Below are 24,360 nucleotides of genomic sequence, written 5' to 3'. Positions count from 1 at the left end.
ACAACCGCTGGTAAAAAGGACCAGTATGAAGTCAGACTGTTGACTGTCTCTGCCCCACACCACTGGTTTAAGAGAGTCCTCTGCATACCCCAGTTTTTCTGTCTGTAACATGAAGGCAATGTGATGTAGTGTGAGACTCGCTCTAATTCTATCCTTTTAGAACAGTCTTCACCTCCTCTGAGGATGGCATGCTTACAGTAAGATTACAACTCACAGATCAACCATTCATTCATATCTACCATCTTCCTGTGCCCCAGAGAAGGTGGCTCTGATTACCTCAGTCAAATGGAGATGATCACTCTCGCTGATGTAGACAGAGGCTCCTCCTTAGCACAGTGAGTTCCAACCTTCCTCAGAACTCTCTACCTACACATGAGGGACAGCCTTCATCCTCAGACTCCCTGATGCCACGTTACTATCTCTCATGTGCCACGTTGTTCCACCTCAAGGGACACTTGTTTCTATCACTGTCCCTGCATCAAGAGGCTAAGATCTCCTTGAGGGAAGGAGGAGGCTTTACTCCACCATCTCTGCCCTGACAAACAGCAGATGACTAGAAAGTTGATTGAATTGAATTGCCATGGAAAATGAGGTCCATGTGGACCAAGAGGTAAGACACAGGCCTTTGATGTGTGACCATGAAGCTGCATCACCCTGAAAGGTCATGAGGAAGACTGTGTGCTGTCAGTGAACCCAGAACACAAGACCTGGGGAGGTGGGTGATTAGGCTGAGGGCAGAAAGAGCAGCAGAGACAAGGGAGTGCGGTCTGGGCTTTGGGAGAAGAGGAAAAAACGAGGAAGGACAAATTTGTCCTTTGTGAAATGATCATGAAGGACCCCAGGATGCTGTCCTAACTCTTCCAGCATTTAACATGGAAGCACTGAAGAGGCCTGGTTTCCTCTTCATTCTTTTGTTTTCTGTCAGTGAGTGTGGATGATGCAATGTAAGGTCTGGGTCCATCATCCAGTTTCCCTCACTTGCCCTACTTTGAGTCTGACTGCACCCTCGGTAGGCTGCATCTCCTACACAGGTCCCCAGAGGCTGGGAACATGAGGCAATTCCTAGGGACTTGTTGGACAACACCCATACACTTGGGAGGGTTACACATTCTGTCTGGAGCACATACTCATCACTAGGTATTAATCCTTATTTGTGTACTAGAACATTCTTTGTCTGGGTCTCCCAAACTTGGTTTCATTTTCTGCCCCTCTCATCATTCCAATAAAATATCGGGAACCCCCTCTCACATGCTCATTCTCTCTCTCTTTCCTATCCCTTCCTTGTTCTACATAGGCTAAACCAACTCTTCTGAATGCTACTGACTGGATGGTATTTTTGTGTGTGGAAGAGTCTGGAGTGGTCAGTGTCTTCTGTCTGTGGTCACACCCTATGTTTGTTCCAGAGATTCCAGACAATCTGGAAAGACTGACATGAAGGCTCCACTGTCTGAGGTGCCCAGTGCAGCGAGTTCCTATCCACAGCCCGTGCCAGCAGGTGTCAACACTGCATCCGTCCTCTCAGGTTCACAATCACACACACCCCATCTCAGTCATTATGTTTGGTGTACCACTTCCCCCTCCAGCATGCACCCCGCTTCTGCCCTCCAACTCCCTCCTTTCTCTTCCGTGATGTCACTGCTTGGGGAAGACAGTCTGTGAGGAACTCCTCACTTTTGGCCAATTTCAGTTTCCTTCTTGATACCATGACATCATCTTTATTCAGGATATTTCGTTTTCCTCCCAGAACCCACCTCTGTCCCAGGCCCCAGAGTCCCTATAAAGAGGGGTTCCCAGCTCAGATCAGCACAACACTCAGCCAGCTTCTGCAGCTTCTGCAGCTTCTGCAGCTTCTGGGCTCTGCAGTCTCAGCTCTGTACCAACCTCTCCCCCAGCAACACCATGAAGCTGTGTGTGTCTGCTCTCTCTCTCCTGCTGGTCATGGCTGCCTTCTGGGCTCCAGCGCTCTCAGCACCAAGTAAGTGGACTCTGCCATTGCTGCTCCCTTGACGACCCAGTGGGTTCAGTTTTCCAGCTGGGGCCAGACCAGCAGTGGGGTTTGGTCAGGGGACAAAAGGGAGCTGGGAGATTCCCGACTCTGCTGTTCACAGTAGAGACTACCAGACAGTCACCAATACTTAACGTCCTGTTTCCTTAAGAATTAACAAGCAATAGTAGAAAATGCTGGCCTGGAAGACAGATATTGAATTGGCTTTCTCTCTGGTTTAAGCTTGTCTGTGTCTATGCCTTGATTTCCCTACCCGAAACATGAAAGAATTGAGAGGTGTTCATAGACTCAATCCAGTTTCAATCTTCTGGAATTTTTTTTTCTTCTTCGAGGACTGTCTTTTTAGAGTAAAAGTCTCATTCTGGGTGGAGAACCTTGCATTCAAGGGACCATGTTTAGGGTTCTAGTAGTCCATAGGGAAGATCTGGAATGAACAGCAGGTTTGACCTTACCCTCACTTTTTATTCCAGTAGGCTCTGACCCTCCCACTTCCTGCTGCTTTTCTTACACCACAAGGAAGATTCCTCGGAACTTTGTGACAGATTACTATGAGACCAGCAGCCTTTGCTCCAAGCCAGCAGTGGTGTAAGTACACACTGGGGTGAGGGCAAGACTCAGAAAGGGCCAGGTTCACGTGAAAAGGCTAAGAGAAGGGATTCAGTTCTAAGGGTCAAAGTGGTTTCAAAGAACAGTGAGGTCATGAGGTCACTTTTTGAGTTCTGATAGTGACTGGATGGTCATTAAAATTGGAGGGGGCCTCTTGGAGAGGAAGATATCTAGATCATGAAACCAGAAACAGTCAAAATGATTTATACTCTACATAGAAAGGCTAATTCAAGGAGCATTGAAAAATGGGAAGACATCATCATATTGATCATAAAACCCACCATTTCCTAATATAGGGAACCCCTGGGCACAGCTACACACTCAGTGCACACAGTTCCACGAAGTCTCGTGTCAGGGTTTTCCAAGGAGGATCCCCTCCACCATGGCTGCCCATAGAAGCAATGCTCAACAGAGTGAGATGCCTACTACAGGCCAAGGGCAGTTCTAGATGTCCTCTAAGGTACCATGGGATTCTCATCTGTCTTCTCCTTCTTCTACAGGTTCCTCACCAGAAAAGGCAAGCAAGTCTGTGCGGACCCCAGCCAGCCCTGGGTCAATGAGTATGTGAATGACCTGGAGCTGAACTGAGCTGCAGGAGGAACCACTTCAGGGAAGGCCTCCTGAGCCCTGTTGCTCCTCATTGAGAAGTGTCTTGCTCCTTCCATTCAGAATTCCTCTCCCCCTTTTTAATCAAGTCTTTCTATAAACTTTGTTATTTTATTTGGTGTTATTTCTACTATTTATATTTAATTAAAGGACATGTGTCTCCCATGGAGATGGTCCACTATTACTGTTCCTCTTCTATTGTGGATATGACCATGCAGTTGATTTCATATACTTTCATAATAAATCTTATTTTAAAATATAGTTTGTGATTTTAAATGGATCTTCATTTGGGTTGAAACTGCCTGGTGCTATTAGGGATAAAATACAGTTTGTAAAGGCAGTGAGAAGGAGTAAATACTGAGATCTTAATGTGTCCTCTTATCTACATGGACTCAAAACATCTCCTCTTTGCTTCTAATGAGAATGGGAATAGCTGGATGAGGGTGGGGCCTGGTGCCTACAGTTTTACAGATTAAGAAACAGATACAGGGACAAGGGTTCTCTGAGGCTTGTAGATTTGCTTGGGAAACATCAGGAAAGCAGGACCCAGAGGGACAATGTTGATCCTAAGGGTCATTAGATTGACATTCCAGAGGGAAACTGTGACTGGGACAACAACACAAGACAGAGGGAAGGGATGTGGTTCAGTCTTAAGGGGACTTCATTGTCTTATTATCACCGTGACATTAGAACATCACTTTACCTTACTAGAGCTCAAGTTTTCTGAAATGTATGTGGGGTAATAGTACCCATGGTATTGGAATGTATAAAGCACCCCAGAAGACTTATCTCCCTCTCTGAACACAAGCTTGTGTCCCAGGGAAACAAGTATTTTTGAAGTTCATATTAGCTCATGGGTCAGCGACCTAAACCACAGAGTAAATGGGATGAGAGAGTCCTAAGTGTGTGTTTTGGCTGTAAAACATCATACACCCAAGCCTTGACTACTTAATAAATCTCAGTCACACTCCACCTAGGACAGAGAGAAACGTAGAATTGAATGAACAGTAGTTCTGGTCAATGGTTCATAGACTGGCAGTGTGTTGGAGTTGGGAAAGGACCCCTTAGATCATCCAGTCTATCTCTCATTTTGTGGAAACTGAGATTAAAGACTGAGAAATAACTTGCCAAAGGCCACTCAGTGTGTGACAGAGCGGCACTGCAGCTGATGTCAACCCCCAGGTCAATACTCTGTACTGGGTATCTTTCCTAGTGACACACTTCTGTGGTCCCCAAAGGGATGACTCCCTGAGTAACATAGACAAAGAGAAGATGGCCCTGAAAGACATTTCAGCATTGCCTGGTGAATAAAAGTGTAATCAGACCCTCTTCTCTGAGCCAACAAGCACATTTCCTTCCTTGTCCCACCCTCAGCCACTCCTGGCATCCAGGCTACTCCATAGCAAGGGACCTAGAGCAGGTCTGAGAGGATGGGGACTAAGAACTGTTGGCTTCTAGTTTCCTTTGTCAGGATTTGAGCTATCCAATATGCTAGCACTGGCCAGAGTGCCTACTTAAATTTCAATGAAATGCAACTAGAATAAAATTGAATTCTGCCTCTCAGTCACACTATTCACAAGCACTGAAGGATACCGTGTTAAAAGGACTAGTGTAGAACCTGTCCAGAACCAGCCAGTCATTACAGAAAGATCCGTTGCATGGCACGTTCCCAGCAATCCTGATCTAAAGGAGAATGATGGTCAGGAAAGTCAGGGTAGCCTCGAAGGTTATAGTATAGCTTGAGAGATACACAACTCCATTTTGAGTGGATGGGACAGGAGAGAAAATGGATGGTCCTCAGAAGTGAGGCAAGGTGCAGTTCACTGTAGAAGACTGAACAAACGACTTCCCAATAGGACCACATCCTTAGCCCTAGAACCTGTCATTGTTACCACACAAGGAAGATGGCATTCTGCAGATAGGATTAAGCAAGAATCCTGGGGCACAGACCCAGTCAGGCCCCCTGTGTAGCCATGCACCCTGCTAAGGGAGGCAGAAGGAAATTGGAAGAAGGGGACTAGACAGCCATGTGACAACTGAAGGAGATGTCATGCCGTTGCCTCTGCAGAGGGCAATGGAGGCCGTGGGACAATGGTTGGAGAGATGGCCCCGAGGTGAACGGGGCTTACTGCTCTTGCAGAAGCCCTGGATGTCATTCCCAGCACCCACATGACAGCTCACCGTCATCTCTGACTTCTTTTTTTGGGGGGATTCAGTGACTTCTTCTCTTCAGACCTCCACAGGTAGCATATACATTATATACGGTGCATATACATACATGCAGGCAAACAGGGAATGTTTTTAAATCTTATAAGAAAAATGTAGATTTAGAAGCTAGGAAGGGTAAGGAAACTTCTTCTCCCCCAGGCTGATGAAACTAATTTTGGACTTCTGACTTCCCGGAAGGTCAGGGAATTAAATGTGTTTAGTTTCAAGACACCAAGATTGCCCTGATTTGTGATACCAGTAACAGGAAGTGGGTACAATTGTCAGCTGAAGAGTCACTCACTGACAGTGGTGCCCCCAAAGGTACAGAAGAGAATGGAACATTCTAAAGTAAGCCAAACATCCCTATAAAGTTCTTTATAAGAAAGGCTTGTTATATCTGTGTGTGATTTGTTTGGGAGCTTGGTGGTGGGCCCCCAAAGAGTAAAGAGTAAAAGAATAAACAAAAGACCTATTACATCCTTCCTCTTTCTTTTGTCAATTTAGCTAAGGGTTTATCAATCTTATTAACCTTTTCAAAGAACCAAATCTTAATTTAATTTATGTTGTATATTGTTCTTTCAATGTCTGCTTCATTAATATCTCCTTAAATCCTTATTATTTCTTGTCTGCTAGTGTGGTTTGGACTGACTGTTCTTTGATTTCGAGAGTCTTGGGATGTATTGTTCAGTTATTTATTTGCTACCTCTCAGCTTTTTAAGTACAGGCACTTCCTACTATAACTTTCCATCTATTTATTTATTTATTTATTAAGTTTTTCCAGACAGGTTTGTTGTGTGTGTGTGTGTGTGTGTGTGTGTGTGTGTGTGTGTGTGTGTGTGTGTGTGTGTATGTATGTATGTATGTAGTTTTGGTGCCTAGATCTTGCTCTGTAGACCAGGCTAGCCTCAAACTCACAGAGATCCACCTGCTCTGCCTCCCGATTGCTGGGATTGATGGCATGAGCCACCACCGCCCAGCACTATAACCTTTCCTATTAGGATGACCTTGGCTGCATCCCAGAGGTTCTAATAGAATATGTTTCATCTCCAGTTGTTTCTAGGGATTTTTTATTTTTTCACTGATGTCTTAGATTACCCATTGTTTGTTCAAAATTTATTATTTAGTCTCCAATATTTTTATGGTTTCTATACTTCCTCTTATTGTTGATTTCTAGTTTTATTGCATTATGGTCTGACCAGAAACAAAGATTTATCTCAATTTTTTTTGTATTTGTTGAAACTTAATTTCTGTCTTGTGAAGCAGTCGATGTTAGAAAAGGTTTCATGTCCTGCTAAGAAAAAATCCTATTCCCTCTCATCGGATCCAAATATATATAAGATAAATGTGTCCAGTCACTCTCATAGTATATTTTAGCTTTGAACTTCCTTTGTTTTTAGTTTAGAAGACCCATGTAAGTATAAAACTGAAATGTTAAAGCCCCCGCCATTATTCTGTTAGGATTTATGTGCCTCTTTGTGTCTGTTATTGTGTGTTTTATGAAATTCAAGACCCAACATTTGGTGCATAGATATTACAAATGTTATACCTTCTTGATGAATTATTCTTTTTGTTAATGTGTACTGTCTCTTTTTAGTCTCTTCTAGTTTTGAAGTTTATTTAATATAAGGCTAGCTATGCCTGCTTTTTAAGTTTTCCATTTGCTTGGTAGTTTGTTTTCTATCCTTTGATAATACATTTCCGATATCTTCTTCTTTTTTACGAATGTGTATCTTGGAGACCACACATGGTTCTTGTTTTTCCATGCATCCCATTAGCCTGTATCTTTTGTGGAAAGTTAAGAGTATTTACTGTTATTTACAGAGAGGGAGTTCCTGTTTCCTAGAACTGAGTTAGGTGATTCTTTTGTTTTGTTTTGGTTTGTTTTGTTTTGTTGTCTTATTGGTGTTTCTATTCCTTTCCTTCTGTTAATATTGAGGGTTTGCTGAGTTCATGTGTTGGACAATGTTGTTTCTTTGAAAGGTTCAATCTGTCTGTTTGTAGTGCTGATGAAGTGGACATTTTGATGTGTTTGCATGAAGAAGGACCATCTTTCTTCCTCCCTGGAAAGTATCCTACTAGAAACATTCTATGCTGATGGGGTAGCTGTTACAGATTGCCTTAATTCGTATTTGTCTCAAAATGTATTTACTTTTCCAGAAATCTTGATAGACAGCTTGGGAAAGAACCTGTAATAATGGACCTTATATAAAATTTAAAAGGAATTAAAATATACTCAACCAAATGTAAGTGTTCCCCCTAGCTGCATCCCCTACACATTCGACTCCCTTCCAGAGACTGACAGCTGTCACTCTTAGGAGTGCATTCAGACATTTGCAAACCCTCACAAAATGTCAGCAACCAGGACAATGTAAGCAACAAGAAGTGACCAGTCATCTGGGTCTTAGCTTTGCTTTCTCGAATTTCTCCTGAAGTGCTTCAGCTTTCATCCACAGCCCTCTGTGATAAAATTTAATTCAGACATAAGCTTTGAAAATGTTACCTTTTCTTCCCTTTATTCAATTCACTAAATAAGAGTTACTAGAAACATCCTTGGTAAATTTCACAAGACTGTCTTACTTCAGGAGATGCTCATGCATTTTGTACTCACCAACTTTGATATAAAAAAATTCTAAAGTTACTCTTTGCACAGCTGAATCCAGTTCCCCATCTCCATTTCTTCGTGTGGCAGACAATTTCATCTGGCTGACAAGATAAACATGGCGGCTTCCTGGTTCTTTTCCCTATTGAGAATGATCTCTTGCCTGTCTGTCTTTCCTTCTCCTCCTCCTCCCACACAAGCCTGGACTCCGCCAGTATCTGATGAGAGGCCTCTCAGCACTTTGGGACACTGGATCAGCTCTGCTGATCTGTCAGTTACTTTACATGTCCTCTGAGGTCATGTTGCTGCTCTGCCCCTCTTGCCCACTCAAGCCCCTCTGAACAAGCATGGTCCCAGCTATGACAACTAGGGACAAGGAAAGGGTTAAACAAGCCACCATCAGTGATGAGAAGTAATAAGCAAAGGCTATAATAATAATAAGATTGAGGACTCTGGAGGGCTACCTGGAAACTCACTCTTTAGAAGGTGTTGAGATCAGACTGTAATCTATCCTAAATTCTCCATACTGTGTAAAACAATTGTTTTTCAGACTGTGAGACTCACTGCCCTGAGAGACTCCATTTCTAGGAAAAGTGGCTTTTGACTCTATTTTGAGAATGAAGAATGACTGTGCACCTGGATGGGCACATGAATGGTGCCACCTGTCTGGCACCACCCACCCAACACAGGTGAAAAAAAATGATTTACTTTAAAGAGTATAAATGGTGACAATCTATAAATTTATCAGTTTAATTGTGACTCTATGGGGCACATGAAGTATACCATATTTGAATGCCAAGCCCAAGAATTTACAGGACAATTAGACCAATGAAAGAGTGTAATTCCTCATTGGAAACCATAAAATGGGGGACAGATAGCACTGTGAAAGCCCCACCTACCTGTTATCTGAGCTCTTGGTTTGTGTGTCAAGGATCAACAGGCAGAGAACTCAGGACTGTCCCAGGGTTTCAGGATGGCTCCTTATCTGCTGTAGATATAGCTGACTCTACTGTCATTGGTTTATCTTCTTGTTCCCCCAACTGGACCTTCCATCCATCTGTCCTCCATCCTTCATCCCAGCCTGGTCCTGCTCTGTGCTTCTGTAGCTAAACTCAACTCTGCAGCTTTGATTTCAAGCAGGTGACCTGAAGTGGCCTGACTTACAGTTACCTCAGTTTCTCCAGCTTCTCCCTACACCCTGGTTTATTATCTTATCAATGTAGATTCTACTTACATTCCTCTGTTTCTCTGCTCCTCAGGACTTCAGAAACCTCTTGAATTCTGCTGTGGCCTATTAACACTTTACAGCCATTTCTGTAATACATGTATATATGTATGTATGTGTTTATAATAGAGAGATGGATTTACTGTTTTGTATATTATGCTATTTGAGAGTGAATATTAGTAATTAATGTTGAATTAAAAAACCTGTGTTTGCCTTTACCAGGGTTACCAAGAAAAGAAGAACTGCCTGGACAGTTGCTTCCATTAAAACTGGTGTGTCTTGAGCCAAGTGCTGGTGGCACATGCTTTCAATCCCATCAGTTGGGATTCAGAGGCTGGAGGATCTTGAGTTTGAAGCTAGCCTGGACTACAGAGCAAGTTCTAGGAAAACCAGGGTTGCAAAGATAAACCATATCTAGGAAATAAACCCAAAACAATGCTTTGTCTTGTGAATTTATGGTTATTCCATAAATTGTGACACTATAAACAAACACAAATGAATTTGCCTATATTTCTGACACAGCATGCATACCTCAGAGGGGAGAGAGTTACAGGCACCCAGGCATGTCTCCTCAATCTGAAGGAAGGACTGGAAACACATGGAGCAATGCATGTAACCAAAGAAATCCCCATCAATCCCTGAGAAGTAACCGTACAAAGTGAAATAACTTCAAAGTCAGCGACAGGAGGACTGGGGCATTCCTGAAGCTGCTGGTGCTTTACCATTATAGCTCGTTCTCTGAGAGTCTCTAATTGGGACAGCAAGAGGCAGGCACTCACAGGAGACCACTTCCTAAATATAACACCCCCAGTAGCACAGACACTGAGAGTAACAATTAATAAATGGGACCTCCTGAGACTGAAAAGCTTCTGTAAGTCAAAGGACACGGTCAATAAGACAAAACAACAGCCCACAGAATGGGAAAAGATCTTCAACAACCCCACATCTGACAGAGGGCTGATCTCCAAATTATATAAAGAGTTCAAGAAACTAGACATCAAAATACCGAACAATCCAATAAAAAAAATGAGCTACAGGCCCTAGTTCAACCTTCCTAAGATGAAGTGAAATGGGGAAAAAATGAAGCCAGCCCCATTTCCTCATCAAGTGTTCATTGGGAGAGCTAAGGCACGCACGGGAGACGTAACCTACAGAAGACAGGCAGTTAGTAAATAAACATGAAAGAAAGTCAGCCCCACACACCTGTGTTCTACAACCACTGATGACGTAAGGGAGGTAGACAAACATCAAAGGCCGCTTAAGGGTCAGGGTCTAATTTCCATAGAGCAAGGGCTTCTGTCAGGCCTGGCAGATACTTTGACCCCTGAAACCTACATGGTGGAGAAAGAAAACCACAGTTGTCCTCAGACCTCCACTGGTACTCCAAACCACTACTGCGCTCTTGCTCGCTCTCTCTCTCTCTCTCTCTCTCTCTCTCTCTCTCTCTCTCTCTCTCACAAACACACACACACACATACACACACACACACACAGAATAAAAAAAGAAATGCAAACTAAAATAATGGTGAATTGGAACTATGCACTCCAATGACAGCTAATGAGTATTTTTGTTCGAGTCTACTATGAATTTATGTATTCTTACATGTTTGATGCATTGAAATCCATGCTCACCATTATTATTTTTAATCGACAGTTATATTTAAAAATATAAAATATAAAATGAAAAAATGAGCTACCAAGCTAAACAGAGAATTCTCAACAGAAGAATCACAATGGTTGAAAGACATTTAAGGAATTGTTCAACATCCTTAGTCATCAGGGAAATGTAAATCAAAATGACTCTGAGATACCATCTTACACCTGTCAGAATGGCTAAGATCAAGAACACTGATGACAGTTTATGTTGGAGAGGATGTGGAGCAATGGGAACACTCCTCTACTGTTGGTGGGAGTGCATACTTGTATAACCACTTTCGAAATCAGTATGGCAGTTTCTCAGAAAATTGGGAATCAATCTACCTCAAGTCACAACAATACCACTCTTGGGCATATACCCAAGGAATGCTCAATCATACCACAAGGACACATGCTCAACTATGTTCATAGCAGCATTATTTGTAATATCCAGAACCTGGAAACAACCTAGATGCCCCTCAACCAAGGAATGGATAAAGAAAATGTGATACCTATACACAGTGGAGTACTACTCAGCAGTGAAAAACAATGACATCACGAAATTTGCAAGCAAATGGATAGAACTAGAAAATATCATCCTGAGTGAAGTAATCGAGACTCAGAAGGACAAACATGGTATGTACTCACTCATAAGTGGATACTAAATGTAAAGCAAAGGATAACCAGACTACAACCCACAGCTCCAGAAAATCTAGCTTAAAAAGGAAAATCCAAAGAAGGATTCATGTATTGCCCTGGGAAGGTGAAATAGATGAGATCTCCATGAGTAAACTGGGGAGGGAGTGGCAATGGAGGGTAGGGGATGGGAGATGAGAACATAAGGGAACAGGATGGTCAAGCCGGAACAGAGATGGAGTGGGAGAACAATGAAAGAGATACCAAAATAGAGGTAGACACCATGGGGATAATGAGAACCCAGGTGCTAGGGAAGTTCCCAGGAATCCACAAGAATGAACCCAGCTTAGACTACTAGCAATAGTGGAGAGGGTGCCTGAACTGGCTTACCATTGTAATTAGATCAGTAAATACCCTAACTGTCATCATAGAGTCTTTCTCCAGTAACTGATAGAAGCAGATACAGAGATCCACAGCCAAACACCAGGCCGAGCTCCAAGAGTCCAGTCAAAGAGAGAGAAGAGGGATTCTATGAGCAAGGGGCATCAAGATCATGATGGAGAAACCTGCAGAGACAACCAAACCAAACTAGTTGGAACTCATGAAATTTAGATCAATACCAGTGGAGCCTGCATGGGACTGGGCTAGGCCCTCTGCATCAGAAAGACAATCCTGTAACCTGATCTACTTAAGGGGACCCCTGGCAGTAGGATATGGATCCATCCCCGGTGCATGAGCAGGCTTTTTGGCGCTCACTACCTGTGGTGGAACACCTTGTACAGCCTTGAGGCAGGGGAAGGAGGCTCAGACCTGCCTCTACTGAAGATACCAGGATCTGCTGACTCTCCATGGGAGGCCCTACCTACTTGAAGGAGGGAATGGAGGGTGGGGTGAGGAGGGAGGCTGGAGGGGTGGGAGGAGGGAAGAGGACGATCTGTGATTGGTATGTAAAATGAATAGAAAATTTCTTAGTAAAAAAGTGAACTAGAAGAAAAAAAGAGTCTGGCAATCTATTTGGGGACTAGGATACTGCATGTTCTTCTATATGACTCCATTCCTTCTCTATTCACCTGTGCAACCTTCTTTCTAAAGACCTGTCTTACAGAAAAGCCTTGGTTAAAGATGACCAAACTTAATAGTGGAGCTTATCTCTTTATTTTCAACTGAATGTAGCCACTTTGAAATCTTTGAGTATCCATTTCTTCCAGGACAGACTTCATTGCCTACTTCTGCAGGGAAGAGGGGTTCAGATTCCACACCTGTGTAGGGAATCCTTAGAGCTACAAAGGACAGACCCACCATTTGTCCCAGAAGCATGCCACATCCTTACACAACTGGATGTCCAGGAAGCCCCAGATGGCCCTGACACTCCACAGTGGCTGTCTCAGCATCAGCTCTCACTCTGAGCTGCTGAGCTACATGGAAATCATTACATCTTTTGCTCACCAATCATAAAGGGTTAAGCTGTGCTGTAAGGAGGAACATGGTGCTATAATGTGTCTTGACATTTTCTGGTTATCATTTGCATCTACCAAGGAAAAGTTGGAGAGAAACCAGTTATGTCATAGTAAACGGAGCCAGGCTATTGGCAGGCAGCTTCTGGAACGCTCTTGTTATTATAGACTTCCCATTGACTGTCTCCAGTGACACCCATGCTTCTGGCATTATGGAGGCTATAAATTAATTTGTGCATTCAGCCCAGCCAGAGCCAACATGAAGGCAGCCACAGTCTTGGTTCTGGTGACTTTGATCACCATGGAGATGGACAAGGCCTATGCTCTGTCTTCTCACGGAGGTAAGTGTATTAAGGGGATCCAAGCTGAAAGCAGAGAGGGATCATAGCACACTAGGGCCTGAGGCTCATTTACAACAGGGGAAAGTCAGGTGCCCACTGCTGGGATCGAATTCACTTCCTTTGGCCTGTAACAGTGATCCTCTTATCTTTCTTAAGAGAGAGAGAGTTGCTTTTCACAGAAGCCTGGAGAGATCAGGAGAGCTCTCCTAATTTGGAGATGTGCCTTGAATGTGGGGTTCACTGGAGTTGCTGCTCAGAGATGAGCCTGAGGTATGGTGGGATGAGAGAGCGCTGACTGTCATTTAGGGTTTATAGCATCTTCTCTGATGTAAAGAAGAGGCTGTGACAGTACAAAGGTCTTTCTACTGAGACTGTACAGGCTTGGGGAGGGAGCACACTCCCCCAGTGGCCAGGGATCACTCAGGCCTAAGAGAGAAACTGGAGCTGGTGAGGCTGAGGGAAGAGCCCCGGGTGCAAAGGAGGATATAGAATAAGCCAGTTTCCTGCAGGTGACCAGGCTTCCGGACCTCTAGCATCAACTCTCAGTCTTGTCTTTCTGACTGCTTCAGGCTCCATAAGTACCATTTTTTTTTCAGAATTACAAAAACCTGGAGCTTGTCCCCATTGGCCCCCAAATACTGTTGGACCTTGTAAGAAGAGATGCTCAGGAGATGAATCATGCCCTCGTAAAATGAAGTGCTGTAGCAATGGGTGTGGTTATGTCTGCTTGAGGCCTGTCTTCAAAGTGAGTATAGTCCTGTGACTTACTTTCCTATGGTTGTGACAGCTTGACCAAGGCAACTTATAGAAGAAAGAGTTTATTGGGGGATTACAGTTGCAGACATTGAGTCCATGACCATCACGATGGGGATCATGTCAGGAGGCAGATAGGCATGGCGCTGGGGCAGTAGCTGAAGGCTTCCATCTTGACACATAATCATGAAACTGAGAACAGGCTAACTGGGAACACTGTTGGACTTTAAAAATTCCAAGCCTGTCCGCTGTGATAGATTGCACCAAACAAGGCCACAGTTCCTGCTCTTTCTGCAAATGCTCTAACAGCTAGGGACCAAGCATTCAAATATATAAGCCCATCGGGACCATTATCATTCACACAACCACATCCTTTGAAGGTATGTCCAAGGGAGTAAGTGAGTTCCAAGGATTTTGCTGGGACAGTCCCATGTGGCTTGTCCACTGACTCCACACAAGAGACTGGATGTGTCCAAGAGAAAGAACTGGAAGTACAGGGCAGCAGGACACTGGGTTACATGATCTGTGGCCCTCTCCTCTGCAAAGACAGCCACACAGTGTCCAAAATGACACAAATCACAATTACTGAGGTCCACATGGTCATAAACGGACATACCACACTCTTCCTCCACTCCCCCAGCCTAGAAGGACTGAGTCTCCCTGAAAAGAGGTGATCCTGGGAGGAAGAGAGATAATGACGTGAGGGTGAGCATTTATTCATTTGAACACCTTATGCATCAGGCAGGCAAGTGTTAGAATGGAGATTAAAAGGTAAACATAACTAGACCAGAGGAGCAGGCCTGTGTGTCAGCATGAGCTCTGCAACAGCTTCTGCTAAGTTCTAACAATGGTGACTAGCATTGCCTGGGGGGAGGTGGAGAGATGTCAGAGTGGAGGTCAATGAGGAGAAAGCTTAAGTTAGGATACACAAAGCCCACCAGACGAGGAAGGCAAGTTCAGAAGGTGGGAGATATGCTGGCCCTCCTTAAAAGGTGGGAAAATGATTGCCCTGGGTTTCTGGGGTATGGGTTGGGGTGGGGAGATACTACAACAAGGCCAAAGATCCAAACAGCAATGAGCTGCCAGACATAGAGTGAGGGTTGAACAGCTAGACCTTTCTAAAGAGATGAAAATCATGATCAAATTTGTATTGGAGAAGACTGGCAGCCCTGGAAATAAGGATTTCGATATTTAGAAGCATGACTGACGACCAGTCCCAGAGGATTTCTTCTGAGTCCACGGAGCCCAAGCTTGCCGACTCCCTAGCTCTAGAACTGCATCCTTAGAAGATGAAGATCTGAGATGTGGTGACTGCTTCCTAGTGTCTGTGTCCAAAATAAACGATCCTTAGCATTCTCTTGTTGAAGAGTTCTTTACACATCCTATTGACTATTCTGATTAGCAGCTCTGTACCTATAGCCTCTACAGAGTCCATGGACACCAAACCACCAGGATCCTGGCAGATTAGGGGAAATGTTGCTCCTCAATAATCCCTCTTCTCATGCCATCACTGTACCTCCAAACAAGAGAACATAAGAATATTTTCTGGGTGCATTTTGTGATCATCAGTCTGGCCAAGCAAACAAAATGATCTGAGCATGTCCCACAGAGCAGGCCTGCTGGAGCTGCATTTACTGGGACAGATTTCAGGAGGAGCAGGAAGGGCTCAGGAACTCCCCATTTAAGGTAATACAACATCCTGCAGGACTGGATCTCTACCTCCAGGAGCACAACCATGACTTCTGGGGTGTGGGTTTGTTTAGCATGAGCTAAGAGGCTGGGGAGCTGGTTCAGTGGTTAATAGCACATGCTGCTCTTCCAGAGGACCAGAGGTCAGTTCTCAGCATCTGTAACAGGCGGCACACAACTTCCTAAAACTCCTGCTCAAGGGGTATCTGACACCTCTGACCCCCTCAGACATCTGACCTCAGGTCACCTATATCCCACCCTCACACCAATACAATACACATAATTGAAAATAATTTTCAAATTGTTAAGAAGCATGGATTAGAAGCACCAGTTCCTGTCTGCATGAGGAGTTAGAACTGAATTGAAATACCTCTAGGAATCTGGAGCTATCCACATCCTTCAGGCTCAGCACTGGTTTCTGGGAAGTGCTTCTGCTCCTCCCCTGGCCTGAGCTGGATGGCCTACAAGCCATGTCCAAGTTAGATTGTCTGGTTCCCTCAGCATAGTTGGTTTTTTCAAAGGATCTGTAATGAAAAGTAAACACATCCTTTTGGGAGTAGAATTTAATCCAGAAACAACTTTATCACCATAGTTTAGTGTCCCATGTCTGCCAATATCACAGCATTAGTCCTCTATATCACACAGCTGACCTTAAAACTGATGGCCTCTGTCTCCTTCTATGTGGTTCCCTCCTCTGTCGAACTTCATGTTCACCTACCTCGACCTGCCATCCATCTGTCCTTCAGTTCCTGCATCTAAGCCTAGTCCTGCTATGGCTTCTGCAGCCAAACTAAACTCCACAGCTTTGCTTTCAAGCAGGTGACTGGAAGTGTCCTGACTTACAGTCCCCATAGTTTCTTCAGGTTTTCCCCTCCACCCTGGTTCATTATCTTATCAATCTAGATTCTCCGTACATTCCTCTGTTTCTCTGCTCCTCAGGACTTCTGAAACCTCCTGAATTCTGCTGTGGCCTATTAACTCTGACAGCCATTTCTGTAACACATGTATATAGGTATGTATGTGTACAGAGATAGAGAGATGGGTTTAATGTGTGTTGTGTAATAAGTGATATTAGAGTTAATATCATCAATTAAGGTTTGAAAAAACCTTGTGTTTGCTTTGGCCCGGGTTATCATGGAAAGCAGAACTGCCTGGCCTGTTGCTTCCATTAAAACTTTTGTGTCTAGTCGGGAGGTGGTGGCGCATGCCTTTAATCCTAGCACTTGGGAGGCAGAGCCAGGTGGATCTCTGTGATTTCAATGCCAGCCTGGGCTACCAAGTGAGTTCCAGGAAAGGCACAAAGCTACACAGAGAAACCCTGTCTCGAAAAACCAAAAACCAAAAAAAAAAAAAAAAAAAAAAAAAACAAAACAAAACTGGTGTGTCTAAAGCCAAGTGGTGGTGGTACATGCCTTTAACCCCAGCACTGAGAATGCAAAGGCCATTGTATCACTGATTTTGTGGCCAGCCTGATCTGCAGAGCAAGTACCAGGATAACCAGTGTTAGAGAAAAAAATACTTTTACAAAAAGAAAAAACGAAAACAAGAAACCCACCTAAACAAACAAGCAAAACACAACAAAACCACTGCTGTATCATGTTAATATATGGTTATTCCATAAATGATGGCAAAATAAACAAACACAAATATATTTGCCTATCTTTCTGATATAGCATGTGTATAATACAGGGGGGAAAGTTACAGACACCTAGGAATGTTTCCTCAATTTGAAGGAAGAACTAGAAACACATGGAGCAAGGCATGTGATCAAACTAACCCCTCTCTATCCCTCAGAAATAACCCTGCAAAAACGAGTTAACTCCAAAGCCAGCCACCAGATGACTGGAAAATCCCAGAGCTGTTATAATTTTACCACTACAGCTTCTTTTCTGAGATTCTATAATTGGGACAGCAAAAGAGTCAGGCACATTACTCGGAGACTAGGGACACTGTACTTTCTCCTATGGCTCCCATCCCTTCTCTGCTCACTTATGCAGCCTTCTTTAAAGACCCGACTTACAGACAAGCAATAGTCAAAGACTACCAACCGTCATATTGGAGCTTGTCTCTTTACTTTCAACTGAATCTAGCCACTTTGAAATCTTTGAGTATCCATCTCTTCCAGGAGACATTTCATTGCCTACTTCTGCAGGGAAGAGGGGTCCAGATTCCACACCTGTTTAGGGAATCTTATCCTTAGAGCTACAAAGGACAGAGCCACCATTTGTCCCAGAAGCATGCCACATCCTTACACAACTGGATGTCCAGGAAACCCCAGATGGCCATGACACTCCACAGTGGCTGGCTTGCCATCAACTCTCATTCTGAGCTGCTGAGCTACACAGAAATAATTACATCCTTAGCTCACCATTCATAAAGGGTTAAGGACCACCATGATGTCAGACTGCTGACTCGCTCTGCCACACACCACTGGTTTAAGTGTCCTCTGCATATCCTGGTTTTTCTGTATGTAACATTAAGACAAAATGATATAGTCTGAGACTCACTCCAATTCATCCCTTTTAGAATAGCCTTCACTTGATCTAAGCATGCTTACAGTAAGACTCCACCTCACAGACCAAACATCCATTCATATCTACCATCTTCCTGTGCCCCAGAGCAGGTGACTCTGCAGTCCCTCAATCAAATGGAGATGATCACTCTCGCTGATGTAGGCAGAGGCTCCTCCTTAGCATAGTGAGTTGTAACCTTCCTCGAAGTCTCTACCTAAACATAAGGGACAGCATTCATCCTCAGACTCCCTGATGCCCGGTTTCTACCACTCATGTGCCACCTTATTCCACCTCATGGGACAATTGCTGCCTTCAGTGTCCCTGCATCAAAAGGCTAAGATCTCCTTGAGGGAAGGAGGAGCCCTACTCCACCATCTCTACCTGACACACAGCAGATGTACCCACAGCCTTGGTAGGCTGCATCTCCCACACAGGTCCCCAGAGGTTAGGAACATGAGGCATTTCCTAGCGACTACTAGAAAACACACAGTTGATTCTGTGGGCTACACATTCTGTCAGCAGCACATACTGATCACTAGGTATCAAGCCTTATTTGTTTACTAGAACACTCTATGTCTGGGTCTCCCAAACTTGGTTTCATTTTCTGCCTCTCTTATCATTCCATTAAATCTCTCTCTTTCTCTCTCTCTCTCTCTCTCTCTCTCTCTCTCTCTCTCTCTCTCTCTCTCTCTCTCTCTCTCTCTCACACACACACACACCTCTGTCTGTCTGTCTCTCTCCTTCTGTCTCTCTTTTTCTATCCCTTCCTTGTTCTAGATAGGATAAAACAACTCTTCTGAATGCTGCTGACTGGATGGTATTTTTGTGTGTGGAAGAGTCTGGAGTGGTTAGTGTTTTCTGTCTGTGCTCACACCCCATGTTTGTTCCAGAGATTCCAGACAACCTGGAAAGACTGACATGAAGGCTCCACTGTCTGAGGTGCCTAGTGCAGCGAGTTCCTATCCACAGACCTTGCTAGCAGGTGTCAACACTGCATCCTTCCTCTCGGGTTCAAAAACACACACACCCCATCTCAGTCATTATGTTTGGTGTACCACTTCCCCCTCCAGCATGCACCCCGCTTCTCCCCTCCAACTCCCTCCTTTCTCTACCGTGATGTCACTGCTGGGGGAAGACAGTCTGTGAGGAACTCCTCACACTCAGCCAACTTTAGTTTCCATCTTGATGCCATGACATCATCTTTACTCAGGATATTCCATTTTCCTCCCAGAACCCCACCTCTGTCCCAGGCCCCAGAGTCCCTATAAAGAGGGGTTCCTAGCTCAGATCAGCACAACACTCAGCCAGCTTCTGCAGCTTCTGCAGCTTCTGGGCTCTGCAGTCTCAGCTCTGTGCCAACCTCTCCCCCAGCCACACCATGAAGCTGTGTGTGTCTGCTCTCTCTCTCCTCCTGGTCATGGCTGCCTTCTGGGCTCCAGCGCTCTCAGCACCAAGTAAGTGGACTCTGCCATAGCTGCTCCCTTGGATACCCAGTGGGTTCAGTTTTCCAGCCAGGGCCAGAACAACAGTGGGGATTGGTCAGGGGACAAAAGTGAGCTGGAAGATTCCCGACTCTGCTGTTAACAGTAGAGACTATCAGACATTCATTAATATTGAAGCTCCTGTTTCCTTAAAAATTAACAGCCAATAGAGGGAAATGGTGGTCCGGAAAGAATTGGCTTTCTCTCTGGTTTAAGCTTGTCTGTCTCTATGACTTGATTTCCCTAACTGAAACATGAAGGAATGGAGAGGTGTTCTGAGACTCAATCCAGTCTCAATCTCCTAGAATTTTTTCTCCTTTTCGAGGACTACCATTATAGAATAAAAGTCTCATTCTGGGTGGAGAACCTTGCATTCAAGGGACCATGTTTAGGGTTCTAGTAGTCCATAGGGAAGATCTGGAATGAACAGCAGGTTTGACCTTACCCTGGCTTTTTCTTCCAGTGGGCTCTGACCCTCCCACTTCCTGCTGCTTTTCTTACACTGCTCAGAAGCTTCCTCGGAACTTTGTGACAGATTACTATGAGACCAGCAGCCTTTGCTCCAAGCCAGCAGTGGTGTAAGTACACACTGGGGGGAGGGCCAGCCTCAGAAAGGGCCAGGTTCAGGTGAAAGGGCTAAGAGAAGGATTGAGTTCTAAGGGTTGAAGCTGTGCCAAAGAACAGTGAGGTCATGAGGTCACTTTCTGAGTTCTGATAGTGAATTAATGGTCATTAAAATGGGAGGGGAGCTCTTGAGAAGAAGATAGCTACAGCCTTTGAAATCAGAAACAGTCAAAATGATGCATACTTACGTAGAAAAACCATTTAAAAGAGCAATGAAAAATTGGGAAACATCATCATATTGATCATAAAGCCCACAGTTTCCTAACATAGGGAACCCCAGGGGCCACAGCTACCCACCCAGGGGTCAGAGTTCCAGGAAGTCTAGTGTCAGGGTAATGCATAAAGTACCCCATCTACCATGGCTGCCCATAGAAGCAATGCTCAACAGAGTGAGATGCCTACCACCCGCAAAGGACAATGCTAGATGTCCTCTAAGGAACCATGGGATTCTCATCTATCCTCTCCTTCTTCTATAGATTCCTCACCAGAAAAGGCAAGCAAGTCTGTGCGGACCCCAGCCAGCCCTGGGTCAATGAGTATGTGAATGACCTGGAGCTGAACTGAGCTGCAGGATGAACCACTTCAGGGAAGGCCTCCTGAGCCCTGTTTCTCCTAATTGAGAAGTGTCTTGCTCCTTCCATTCAGAATTCCTCTCTCCTTTCTTAACCAAGTATTTATATAGACTTTGTTATTTTATTTGCTGTTATTTCTACTATTTATATTTAGTTCAAGGACATGTGTCTTCTATGGGGATGGTCCACCATTACTGTTCCTCTTCTATTGTGGATATGACCATGCAGTTGATTTCATATACTTTCATAATAAATCTTACTTTAAAATATAGTTCATGATTTTAAATTGATCTTCATTTGGGTTGAATCTACCTGATTCTATTATGGATAAACTACAGTTTGCAGAAACAGTGAGAATGAGTAAATACTGAGTGAGACCTTCATGTGTCTTCTTGGCTAAATGGACTCAAGACATTTCCTCAATGCTTCTAATGAGAATGGGAACATCTGTATGAGGGTGGGGACCAGTGCATGTAGATTTGCTTGGGAAGCATCAGGAAAGAAGGATGCAGAAGAACATTGTTGATCCTAAGGGTCATTAGATTGACATTCCAGAGGGAAACTGTGACTGGGACAACAACACAAGACAGAGGGAAGGGATGTGGTTCAGTCTTAAGGGGACTTCATTGTCTTATTATCATTGTGACATTAGAAAATCATTGTACCTTACTAGAACTCAAGTTTTCTGACCTGTAAAGTGGGGTAATAGTGCCCACTGTATTGGAATGTATACAGCACCCCAGATGATTTATCTCCCTCTCTAAACTCCAGCTTGTGTCCCTGGGAAACAAGGATTTCTGAAGTTCATATTAGGTCATAGGTCAGCAACCTAAACCACATAACAAATGGTATGACAAAGCTTAAGTGTCTGGTTTGGCTGTAAAATATAATATTAAATATAAAATAAAAAATATAACAAAATAATTCTCAGCCACAAATTACTTCACCTAGGACAGAGAGAAATGTAGAATTGAATTAACAGTAGTTCTGATCAATGGTTCATAGACTGGTAGCATGTTGGTAGGCCATTCTGTCTAACTCATATTGTGGAAACTGAGGTTAAAGACTGAGAAATAACCTGCCAAAGACCACTCAGTGTGTGACAGAGCGACATTGCAGCTGATGTCAACCCCCAGATCAGGCCCCATGTACTGGTATCTTTTCTAGTGACACACTTCTGAGGTCCGCAAAGGGATGACCCCCCCCCCCCCCAGTCGTGTTTATTAATCTTAAAAACAATGTAGATCTAGAAGCTGGAAAGGGTAATGAAATGTTTTCTTCCCCTAGGCTGATGAAACTAATTTTGGACTTCTGATCCCTGTCCCCTGAAGTTTAAGGGATTAAATGTGTTTCGTTTTAAGATATCAAGATTACCATGACCTGTTATAGCAGTAATTGGAAACTGGTACAATTGACAGCTGAAGAGTCAATCACTGACAGTGGCGACCCCACAGGTGCAGAAGAGAATGGGACATTCTAGAAAATAAGCCAAACATCCCTAAAGAGTACTACAAAGTGAGGTAGACATACTCCAAAGAGTTGGACTGCAGTGAGACAAGGCTCTGTTTCAACAGGTGTCGATGAGGGCTGATTCTTCCCCAAAGGTTCCTGACCCTCAGAGGGAACATCTCCTAAGGTTCCGGTGGCATGGTGGGAATCTTGAATTCTTAGCTGGAGATGAATCCATCCTCTCACATGCAGATGAGGCCTAGAGTAGAGTCGTGGCCTATTTGTGTTGGCATTACTGCTGAGAGAGCAGGATTAGGCCAGAATCAGGATCTCCTCCTTCATAATCGTTTCTTGTTCCCATATGGCCACACGCTGGGCAAACAGGGAAGGAGGAAGTCACTTCCACAGAGGCGGGATCCCAGAAATTCTGGGGCAGATCTATGAAGAAAGGCTTCGACCAGGAACAACAAAGGATGGGGCAATGTGGGACTCCACCTGCTGCATCATGTAAAACTTTGGTCTCTCCCTTCTCCTCTCGGCCAGTGACCTCCTTTTTTAGTCTACTATGAGATATCTTACGTGCTTGCTTGCTTTTACATATGGATTTTCTCCAGGTTTCTGGGTCTGCAGTAGAGCCTGAAGAGAGGAGGCAGAGTAAGGGAAGGGACCTGTGGCTTCTACACAATGTCCACTTGATAGTGTGTACTGCTCTCCTCCCTTAGGACCTTCCTCCCACACTCTCTTTCCAATAAGCATGGGGGGTGCAGGTTTCCCCATGATGTGGCATGGAATTCTCTGGGTATATGCTTGGGGCAAAATAGCTTGGTCACACAGTTGTTCTAGTTTTCTTTTTATTTTTGAGAAATTTCAAATTGATTTTTACAATATCTATATTAATTTACAACCCTACTGTAGGAGCCAGCCAAGGAGTCAACTAGGATACCCTAGTAGGTGTGAGGCTGAGGAACAAACAGAGACAGAAGAAGAGATGGAGACAGAAAATCAGTGCCGGGAGGGCTTCTGGTCAATACCACATGAGCCCTGAGTTTATTTCGCAGCCACCTTACATACAAACTGAAAGGCTAAAGTGGACCAAAGCAGAGCACAGGCGGTCTAGCCTGTCCTTGATTCAAGGAACAGGCAGTTTCGTTATCTCCAACATGTGCCACCTGCTGACATCAGCAGCCTGCCTAGAATGGACATTTGCTAAATAATTAGTTCTTTCCCACGAGCTAGTCAGACTGTCTCACAGCCCCTGTACTTTTTCTAGGAGCCTTATCAGAGCTTTCTCTCAGCTTCTGAAGAGACTAGATCAAGCAAGCCTTGAAGTCTTTTGGGTCAGGACAGACTTCAGCCTCAAGCTGAGTCACCGTGGGCTCCCACACCCTACCAACAATGTATAAGTGTTCCTTTCTCTTCACATCCTTTCTATACACACACACACACACACACACACACACACACACACACACACACACACACACACACACATACACACACACACACACACACACACACACACACACACATACACACACACACACACACACACACACACACACACACACATATTCCAACTTTATTGTGTTTTTCAGATCCTGGAGTTTTCTAGACTCAGTACATCTGCAAATAGGGACAGTTGATGTCTAGCCTTCCTATTGTTGTCTCTTTAAAGTATTTTTCTTTTTTTAATTAATTTTTTTTATTATTAAGAAACTTTCTGTTCATTTTACATACCAACCACAGATCCCTCTCCCCTCCCTCCTCCTACTTCCCAGCCATCTGCTCCCAACCCACCCCCGATTCCACCTCCTCCAAGGTAAGGAGGAGTCAGCAGAGCCTGATACATTCAGTTGAGGCAGGTCCAAGCCCCTCCTCCTGAACCAAGGCTGTGCAAGGTGTCCCACCATAGGCAGTGGGCTCCAAAAAGCCCTCTCATGCACCAGGGATGGATGCTGATCCCA

General features: G+C 44.2%; 3 protein-coding genes across 5 annotated transcripts; all 3 read left to right on the top strand.

Moving 5' to 3' along the window:
* Positions 1-1,899: 1,899 nt before the first annotated feature.
* Positions 1,900-3,199, top strand: LOC128123342 (C-C motif chemokine 4-like). 2 transcript variants are annotated; one of them, XM_052759636.1, is made up of 3 exons: positions 1,900-1,975; positions 2,476-2,590; positions 3,124-3,199. In XM_052759636.1, the coding sequence occupies exons 1-3, from the start codon at positions 1,900-1,902 to the stop codon at positions 3,197-3,199; spliced, it is 267 nt and encodes an 88-aa protein (XP_052615596.1). The 2 variants fall into 2 exon arrangements, with proteins under 2 accessions (XP_052615596.1, XP_052615595.1); XM_052759635.1 differs by having other exon boundaries at positions 3,112-3,199.
* Positions 3,200-13,194: 9,995 nt separating this feature from the next.
* On the top strand, positions 13,195-15,424 carry LOC128123468 (WAP four-disulfide core domain protein 18-like). Its single transcript, XM_052759909.1, has 3 exons — positions 13,195-13,315; positions 13,912-14,060; positions 15,228-15,424. The coding sequence occupies exons 1-3, from the start codon at positions 13,234-13,236 to the stop codon at positions 15,261-15,263; spliced, it is 267 nt and encodes an 88-aa protein (XP_052615869.1). The 5' UTR covers positions 13,195-13,233; the 3' UTR covers positions 15,264-15,424.
* A 4,175-nt stretch (positions 15,425-19,599) lies between these two features.
* On the top strand, positions 19,600-20,939 carry LOC128123377 (C-C motif chemokine 4-like). 2 transcript variants are annotated; one of them, XM_052759732.1, is made up of 3 exons: positions 19,600-19,724; positions 20,215-20,329; positions 20,864-20,939. In XM_052759732.1, the coding sequence occupies exons 1-3, from the start codon at positions 19,649-19,651 to the stop codon at positions 20,937-20,939; spliced, it is 267 nt and encodes an 88-aa protein (XP_052615692.1). In that variant the 5' UTR covers positions 19,600-19,648. The 2 variants fall into 2 exon arrangements, with proteins under 2 accessions (XP_052615692.1, XP_052615691.1); XM_052759731.1 differs by having other exon boundaries at positions 20,852-20,939.
* Positions 20,940-24,360: the final 3,421 nt, after the last annotated feature.

Source organism: Peromyscus californicus, unplaced genomic scaffold (assembly GCF_007827085.1).
Source record: "Peromyscus californicus insignis strain IS unplaced genomic scaffold, ASM782708v3 Scaffold_3__1_contigs__length_106647218, whole genome shotgun sequence".
Lineage (NCBI taxonomy): Eukaryota > Metazoa > Chordata > Mammalia > Rodentia > Cricetidae > Peromyscus > Peromyscus californicus.
The sequence above is the reverse complement of the archived record's forward strand: the minus strand, read 5'-3'. Positions and strand labels throughout refer to the sequence as shown.